The 9,260-nt window shown below is 36.8% G+C and overlaps 1 protein-coding gene across 1 annotated transcript; it reads left to right on the top strand.

Moving 5' to 3' along the window:
- Positions 1–546: 546 nt before the first annotated feature.
- Positions 547–7,470, top strand: LOC135682848 (glutamate receptor ionotropic, NMDA 3A). The gene is made up of 5 exons (XM_065197920.2): positions 547–2,006; positions 2,354–2,910; positions 4,816–5,800; positions 6,419–6,582; positions 6,914–7,470. Exons 1-5 carry the CDS (start codon positions 1,638–1,640, stop codon positions 7,308–7,310), a joined length of 2,472 nt encoding a protein of 823 aa, XP_065053992.2. The 5' UTR covers positions 547–1,637; the 3' UTR covers positions 7,311–7,470.
- Positions 7,471–9,260: the final 1,790 nt, after the last annotated feature.

The following is a 9,260-nucleotide window of genomic DNA, read 5'->3' as shown; positions in this document are numbered from 1 at the left end:
ATATATCCCTTGCAATTTGGATTTCAGGAAAATCATTCAGTTAAACATACGCTTATTAGTATGACTGAAGTCGTGAGGTCAACTCTTGACAATAAAAAATATGGCTGTAGTATATTTCTCGATTTACAAAAAGCCTTCGATACTGTTAATCACAATATTTTGTTCTCTAAACTTGAATGCTATGGTATCAGAGGAAATGCCCTTAGATGTTTTAATTCATATCTATCAGATAGAACCCAATATGTTTCAAATAATGGAACCAACTCTGATTGTATGAATGTTACTTGTGGTGTACCTCGAGGATCTTTACTTGGACCTCTTCTCTTTCTAATTTTCATTAATGCCTTGCCTAATGTCTCAAGAAAATTGAAATTTTATCTCTTTGCCGATGACACCAACATTTACTATGATACGGAAACTCTTGATAATCTTGTTAAAACAGTTAATATTGAGCTTAAATTTGTAAAAAGATGGCTTGATGCCAATAAGTTATCATTGAACATAGACAAAACTAATTATGTTATCTTCCATTCTACCTCATTGTCAATACCTCCAGACACTGTAATTAAAATAGGAAAAAACACATCACCAGAGTCAAATATTTTAAGTTTCTAGGTCCTTTGCTTGATGAAAACCTAAGCTGGAAGTATCATCTTGGTGAACTTTCCAAAAAAAATTGGCAAGAACGTGTGGCATTCTTTTCAGAATTCGAAATCTTCTTACATCTGAATCACTGATATGTATCTACAATGCTTTATTCATGTCATTTCTACAATATGGCATCACTGTTTGGGGACAAACATATGACTCGTACCTGGAGCCAATATTTAAGCTGCAAAAAAAGGCTGTCAGAGCTATTTCTCATCAATCCTTTCGTTCTCCCTCTCTTCCCAGTTTTAAAAAGCTTAAAATCCTTAGACTTCGATACATTTTTCAGCTAAGACTATTAACATTTGTTTATGAATCTATAAATAAAAAAAAATTCCTCTTGCTTTCATGATTACTTGTCTTTCTATGCAAATATTCACCAACACTTTACTAGGCAATCTAATCGTGGTAATTTGTTTTTGACTTTAAGGAACAGTTTTTTACAATTTGACAATTTTAGACTACACTTTGAGTGGTACGCAAATTGGGAATACGTTTTCTCAAAATGCGCCTGCCGAAAGTTATAAATATTTATTTAGAAATGAAGTTTGTTCACTTTGTTTGTTTGATAGCCTAGTAAATAGCCGAAGAAATTAATTCCATGAACCCATCACCAAGTAACAGGCTTACACATGTTTTGAATGAGTAAAACTAGTCTTTTAGGGAAACAATAAGCGAAACCTCGAATACATGAATGCTGATCAAATATTAATGAAATTTCATAATATTCTCATCGAACGCTTGGCTTTGTCAAAGGCTTAAGTGAAAAGCTGATTCACTGATTCTCTTCGCTCAAAACTTCAAGGAGAAGAATATCGACGCCATAGTTTTGACTTTTGTTAGTAATCGGGTGATATTGACTGCAAAAAAGTTAACAGCTTTAGCATGTTCGATGAATCACTTTCGGTAAAGAATTCGTCCGTGCGCTGCGGCTAACCTCTGATCTTAAATTTTTCGAAGATGAACGAGGAAGAGCCTGCTAGTGAAGGATGAAAATGAAAGATGCAGAACTATGCACGACAATCTTCTGCTTCACGTTGTTGATGTCATCTACAGTAGCTTGTCGTGCATTGGAATACAACATCACAACGTTTGTTGAGAATGCGAACGTCATCGGAAGATCGAATAGTTCTTATCAGCATGTTAACATAAGGAATGCTTCATTTAACATGCGATATGAACTTTTGGACAAGAACAAGGGGCTTGCGAATATCATAGAGGTGTTATCTGAAAATAGTTCAAAAAACAGAGTGGGGCTAGAAACCTACTTTGTTGGAGATAAAATAGAACAGATCTTGCAGGAAGTGCATGCCATCAAGAAAGATGTTCATTCATTGGAAATTGAAAACTGCTCTGAGGTAATAAAGAAAATATCTAAGATTATACTTTAGTAAAATTTGATTCTTAAATCAACGCAAACATGAATTTTTTTAATCTTAATATTCATTGGCCTGCGTCACTTATCATATCGAACATCGACTTGATATAGTTAACAGTAAGAAGGCTGTTGACGGGTCAGGAAAAGCCTACGTTAAAAAGATCAAGACGATATTCGATTTGGTCATTGAGGCGTGTTAAATTGTCTTGCGATCTAGTAATGTCAATGATTTTCTGATTAAATGTTGTTGACAAAAGGCATCACTACTTGCATTATTTGAAATTGTTTTTCATTCTTTTCATGTTTTCTATGCTTTCGTCATAACAGGTGTCAATGTTTACCATCAAAGAGCTCAAATTCTGTAAAAGATATAAACAAGTCTATGTCAATGCTCTGGAAACATTAATGAAGGATGTGTTCACTCAGCCAATCATGATTATTGTAGAAGAAGATCAATGTGCCCATTACTTTGCTGACAAACTAGCTCATGTCACGGATAAACAACGCCAGGAAGGCTCAAGGCAGGACACAGGTGAACTATACTTTCACAGGATTGGCGGTGGTTCCACAATGATAGAGGATATTCGTACAATGCTCTATAAGGCTATAACAACATCAACAGCAACAATCATTTTATTATCCTCTGATGGTTTGACAGAACTAATTTTGGCAAGATCAAAATCAATTGCTACCTTGAAATCAAATGTGATTTGGGTGACGCTTGAGTCAAACATCGAAGAAAGATTTGTTCCTTCAATTTTGCTGAATCTCGAGTCGGATGGAAATGATGATAATTTGCCATCATTAAGTTGGAGCAGCCTAAACTTATTGAACATTAAAAGGGCAATGATAGTTGGAACTAAAGAGAATCAACTGTCGAACTCGTAAGTATTCATTTTATTTGCATTCATGCATTTGTAGTTGAAAGAAGCGATACAAATTTCAAATGGCGCTCTCTTAAAGGCTCTTGGGCAACCGGCATGCTTTGCGACTGTAATTTGAAGAACCGGCCTAATATCGTGCGGCATGAAAATACAAAACACAGTCAATTTCTCAAGACAACTACCGCTATGCATTCCGATCTTAATCGCTGTTTTTGTCTTCAGCAAGAAGGGTTCTTTGAAGATAAGCTGTCACCACATCTAAATAGCAAAGACATGATTCAGTAATATCTTCAAATTTTCACCCACACCTGTTTACTCATAGCCGCTGCCCAAACTGTAGGTCGAGCAAGAGGACCTACTTGGAAAACAATGCAAAGAAAATAATTTTCTTGAAATATTCATCTCCTAAGTTGCTCTGGAGATAGACTGCATATAATGGGAACAAGGGTAAGGAATATCTCTCTTGTTAATAAAGGCATAAAGCATCAATCCTATTGTCATTCAATTCCAGATTTCTCTGTCCCAAAATTTTCGACAGATTCAAAGCCATTGCCGATAACTACAAATTTGTGAGTCCACAAAACTCATTTCTGCGTAAATTTTCGATTACACGGACCCCGCGGAAATAAGATATTCTAAAAAAGAATGTAAAATGAAAGCTGTGCGCCAATTAAATGACTTCAAGAATTCAATATTTACTTCTTCCATATATGCCGACAAAAATCCGTACATATTGAGCGATTACGAAAACAATAAGGTTCAATCAAAACAACGATTTCTTTTATTTGGAGTTATACTGTATCCTAGATGAACCTGTAACCTTATCATAATCACAACCTTTTCGCAAACGATCTATTTTCTGCACGTTACCCCATTCCTGACTACTTTCAGATTCATTCCTTGATTTTGACAGGCTTATCTCGCACTGTTATTCTTTAAAGGCTTCGAAGCTCATTGTATTAGGCTATTTATCAATGCAGCGCCGTCAGCTAAAACGAGGCCTCGCTCTAGTCATTTTCTGTTGAAGGCAGTGTGTCGCGCTGTTCATTTTGTTGAATTTCGAGGGTCCTCGAAATTAGGGAAGCATGACAAATTAGAACAACTCATCGTTAGCATCATTAAGCGTCCTTTGTTACGAAATGAAAACTCACTGAAATAGATACTTTGTTCTTTGTTTTGATAAACCAATGAACGGCGCAACGTACTGCCTTTAATCAAATCTCTCTCCCAGACTTATGTTTCTTATGTTGCTTCTTGTTAGGTTGCTTTATGTGCAGCTTTTGCATCGAAGGTTCACATCAGCTAATAGCTGCCAGAATTGCTTTTTTGCTGAGAAATCTAAAAGAGGGTTGCAGTGCAAAGAGGTTGAAAAATATTAAATGACTGATATTTTGCCTTTGCAGTTTGCACGGAAAAGATCTAAAGTTGCTAACTGCCTTCAATAATTTAAGCTGCTATGTTTTAGTAGTTTAATAACACTGTAGAATGGGCAAGGACTGTAGTGTAGCTTCCATCCTTTGTGGCTTTAAAATGTACGACGGCAGGACTTCTGTAGAAGCATAGTTAGAAAAGACGCTTCCATCTACTGAGCTGCGCAAACGTCTCATTAAAGGGCTTTACTGTTATCGGTCCAATGTCCAGAAACATTTTCATCATTCTACCGGCTAGTAAGCCAAATTTTCTGTATTTGTCCTTAAAATGAGCCGCATCTAGGTGCAACTCAGTGCGATAACTGAGAGATTCGCTTGTTTTTGATGTGCTCCCTCACAATCGTCAACCGTTCATGTGCCATATATTCTGTAGTGACTTATTTCTATGAATTCTAATCTAGATAATTTTTACTCGCTTCTTTCACAACTGGATATGATTATGATTATGTTTTAACAAATGGTATTTCTACAACAGGGATGCCAAGCTGGTGATTCGGGATGCATTCAATTTGACAAAAAGTGTTTGTCGTACCAAAAATGACAGAAAACAAACTGTTCTGGTTTCTTTGCGACGATCAAATTTCAACTGGTTACCGATGTATTCCTGGTCAAATGAAAAACAAATAACATTACTCTCGTTTGATCCTAAATTGTCATGGCTTTCTAGATCAAAATTTCACAAATCATTGTTAAGGGTTGTGACAATTCTCGAAGAGCCATTTGTTGCGACTGTTTCTGAGTACTTTGATAAGGAGTCGCAGTCGTGTAGTCAAGGTATTCCTTGTAGGGTTCCACACTCGGTACATAATGTTACAAACTGGCAAAGATCTTGCTGTATTGGGTTTACAATGGACCTTCTTGAACGGCTGCAAGACGATTTGTGGATCTTGATAGATCTTTACGTAGTTGGAGACGGGCTATACGGGAGTGTTGTTGATGGAGAATGGAACGGGATGGTTGGAGAACTTGTTAAAGGAAATGCTGATTTGATTATGGCACCTATAACAACAACTTCAAAAAGATCTAATGTCATTGACTTTGGGGAAACGGTTCTAGATGTAGCTTTTGCCATTGTTCTTCTCTCCAATCAAAAGACTGAGTTTCCATTCGTCAACCTGAGCTTTGTAGAAAATATCGACGGATCTTTATTGTTAGTTCTTCTTGCAATGTTTTTGTTCGGACTTTTCTTCATTTATCTCCTGGAAAACACGCTATTTTATAAAAGAAACGAGAGCTCAAAGAAGATTTATAACTTTAAGGATGGCTTCTCGTACATTTCGGGGATTACATTTCAAAGAGATCTTGGTGGAAAGAACCCGAAGAAAAGCTCGGCAAGGATCAGTTTTGTCGTCTTTGCTTTTGCAATGGTGATTGCTATGTCTACGTACACTGCAACTCTGACTGCTGTAAAAGTCAAACAAGAAGATCAGGATGTTTTTCAAGGAATGAACGACCCAAAGGTATGGTGTTAAAGCTTTTTGGCAGCTATTTTCACAACTGTATTGACAAATTTCTGGTTTATTCATAAAGGAAATTTTATAGGAAAAGGCAATCATAAAGCCTAGTTTTGTTTGGAAAATACAATATTCCCAGGTGATGGCTGGGTGATTTATTTGTGCAAAATATCAGGTACCTTAAATCTTGAAAAAAATTCCTTGTTTAATTAACAAAAAATTCATAAGAAATAAATTACGGGGTGGGCATTTTTGGCGGTAGGGCCGAGGTAGAAAATAGGTAATGTTTCACTGCAGATATTTTTCCAACCGTTTGTGTTCCTGCTTAGGGCTCCTAGATTCGTATCAAAAAATTACTCTAGAAAGTAAGTTTAAAAAATCTTCTTCGTAGAAAAACGTAAATTTTTCTCCCGGGTAAAAGTATAGGGGTAGGTTTTTCTCCACAGCAACTGTGTTTTTGTTTGAAATATTGAAAAATCTAGCTCGAAATGGAGGCAGGTGATTGGCTAATGACATTTTGTAAACAAACTCGTTGATTGGTCTAGAACAAAATGTGTCCTTGTTTCTAAGGGTGGCATATTTCTAAGCACCTTTATATCATTCTAAACTCTTTTCTTATCACAGCTACAGAATCCTACAAGTAATTTCAAATTTGCTACAATAAAAAGTTCAAGCCTTGAGGAATACTTCAGGTTTTCTACCAATTCACACTTCCATAACATGCACTTATTCATGCATCAATACAACATCAATACAACTGAAGATGGGATAAAGAAACTTCTCAATGGGTAGGCTCTTAAACGTTTCTTGAATAAAAATTGCTATAAAAATAAAAAAGATTCACTTCATGTTTATGTCTCTTATAACAAGTTAGCTTACCAATGCATTATGTCCTAGCCTCAGTGTACTGCTTCAATATTGATTAAACGAAAATCCTGAGTCATCCTAAAACCTGACAAAGTCTCGCATTTGAGCCTTTTTTAATGTTTCATACTGCCAGAATTCCTCAGTTATATCAAAAGCTCTGCTAATGGTTAGAGTTACTGTTTTATTTTGTACTTATATTTTCTAAGTTTTCAAGCGGAATTTCTTTTGTGAATACAAATTTATCCTACGCAGGCAACTTCAAGCTCTTATTCTGGAAAATCCCATGGCCCAATATCGTGCTTCCAAACAAAAGGATTGTAATTTCCAAGTTGTCACAACTTCATCAGGGAAATCTACGTGGAATGTCGCATTCCAACGCGGTTCTGCCTGGAATAGTGTAATCTCTACGAAAATACTGGAGTACAAGGAGCAAGGATTAATTTCAGATTTCTATAAGAAGTGGATGCATAGCAGCTGCATGACTCAAGGTGGAGTTACAGCAACACATTATGAATTTACGATAAAGCATTTTGGGGGATTCATAGTTATTCTTAGCGTCTCTTTCATCATTTCTTTTGTCATTCTTTTGTTGGAACACATTTTCTTTAAGAAAAAAGAGCACACAAATAGATATAAATTGAAAGCTTAGGTTCTCCTGCTACACATGGTACAAGAAAGCATCTAGACGCATTAAAAAGTGGTCGTAACTAGTCAACATTAACTTGCTCACAAAATCAAAATTGCTCACTTTATTTTGTAGTATTCATTAAGTTTGTAATGCCAAAATCAATGCGTTCTTATGTTTCTTTGTCTCAGCATTTTTCATTAACTAATTCAGCTGTGAACTGAGCCCCAGATGATTTGTCGGGAAAGGATATCCTGGACCTGGAGTGCCCCCACCTGGAGTGTCCCCACCTAGTTTTCCCCCCACCTGGTGTGCCCCCACCTTGACTGCAATCATATCCACTTCTTAATAAGTTCATTGATGTGAAAATCCGTGGATACGTAACTTTTCCTTAACTGTTTTGTTTCGAGAGCAAACGTATTCGTAACGTAACGTAACGTTCGAAACGTTTTCGAAACACACAGGACAATAATTAACAATATACTACCATGCTTCTTAAGCTTTATTTCGTGAAAAAATGAGGAAATTTACGATGTACGCCCTTCTTTCTGAGTTTCAACGTTACTGTGGGAAGTTTCCCTTTTTTTCAAAAATTTCTTTTCCAAAACGTCCCAGTAGCGTTTATTACTTCTGGAACCAGACTTATCTAGTTGTCTCTCAGAGTTTCACGCTAAGTGCGATCATCATTAGATGTTTTTATAAACATATTGCCAAGGAAGAGTGAAAAAAATCAATAAACACCCCCTCTTTTAAACGCCCCCTCGAATAGACACCCCCTAAAATATCAAAATATTTAATAAATGCCCCGGGCGTTTAATCAAAGCATTGCAGTACCCGTAGCTAGACTAGAAGCTTGATAAAGCATCCCCTTGCTCGCGGCACATCTCAAAGTACCTTTACTACGGAAGACCTAGCCCCCCCCCCCTTGACTCTTGCCGAGTAAAACGAAGTGCAAAACTGGAATGCATGATATTACAACCAGAGGCGGATCCCAGGTGCGAATCTAGACCGGTTGCACAGGTTTAAAAAAACCAGTCAAATTAAAAGAGCCATGTTTTTCTGTGAATCTTTAATTTCTATCTAAAGTTCCCAGCTTCCTAATTCATCTTCTATCCCAAAATATCCGAGGAATTCAAAATCGAGGAAATCAGTCGCCACTCGAAGTGACAGTTTGGAGTATGCTATCTATGCGCCCATATCTCTATGATTGAAACCGGTGGCTTTTGTTTCCTGAAAACCTTAGGAAACCGGTGCGCATGTGTTTTCTTTATGCGAAAAAACCGTTGGCTAAAAAGCATATTCGATATCGATATCCATAGCTCGAAAGTGTGGACGCTTCAAAACGAAATCATACAATATGAAATACTGATGCAAATAAGAATCTGAAGTTTTGTATTGAGGGAATAGAATTTCTTTCTCGAAAAAAATTCATGAAAATCAGTTGTTTCGGAAAAATTTTGGGAAAAATAAACGAAGTTGCAAGATAAGGATCAAAGGCCATGATGAACCGAGTAAAATTGTGACATTTTAGATAAGTATGGGCAAATTAATCACATTTTACTAACCTCATTAGCAACTTTTAGCAATATTTATGGACCAATAACACACAGGACCGTAACGGGGTAAAGCACCCCGAAACTGGTCATAATTTTGGCTAGATCCGCGCCTGGATCCAGACTACAGCAACCTATGCAGAAGCATAAGTCAGATCTTTACAACAACAAAATAAATGGAGATGGAAAATTCTTAATTAATAGTTTCTTTGGCAAATTCTTTAGCAACGTCCGTCCTAGACCTTCCCCCGTTGATACCAACAACCTGCCGACGACAGGGCATATTTTTTGCTGACTATCTTTCGGCTTTTTGCACAGATTAGTCGAGAGGCGATTCTTGGCATTGATGTGGTTCGTATTTTCTGAATCCAGAAACTTGTTTGTCCCTCAAGAGCTGGTTTGACTTATGCAAGCGTCTTGT

The sequence above is a fragment of the Rhopilema esculentum genome, chromosome 16 (genome assembly GCF_057945365.1).
Source record: "Rhopilema esculentum isolate cy_ngs chromosome 16, ASM5794536v1, whole genome shotgun sequence".
NCBI classification, from domain to species: domain Eukaryota; kingdom Metazoa; phylum Cnidaria; class Scyphozoa; order Rhizostomeae; family Rhizostomatidae; genus Rhopilema; species Rhopilema esculentum.
The sequence above is the reverse complement of the archived record's forward strand: the minus strand, read 5'-3'. Positions and strand labels throughout refer to the sequence as shown.

Excerpts from the sequence above, each read along its gene's own strand:
- LOC135682848 (XM_065197920.2), top strand. The coding sequence starts at position 1,638 with ATGAAAATGAAAGATGCAGAACTATGCACGACAATCTTCTGCTTCACG. Across the intron at positions 5,801-6,418 it reads AAGGAATGAACGACCCAAAG|CTACAGAATCCTACAAGTAA; the intron begins GTATGGTGTTAA and ends TTCTTATCACAG. Across the intron at positions 6,583-6,913 it reads ATAAAGAAACTTCTCAATGG|GCAACTTCAAGCTCTTATTC; the intron begins GTAGGCTCTTAA and ends TATCCTACGCAG.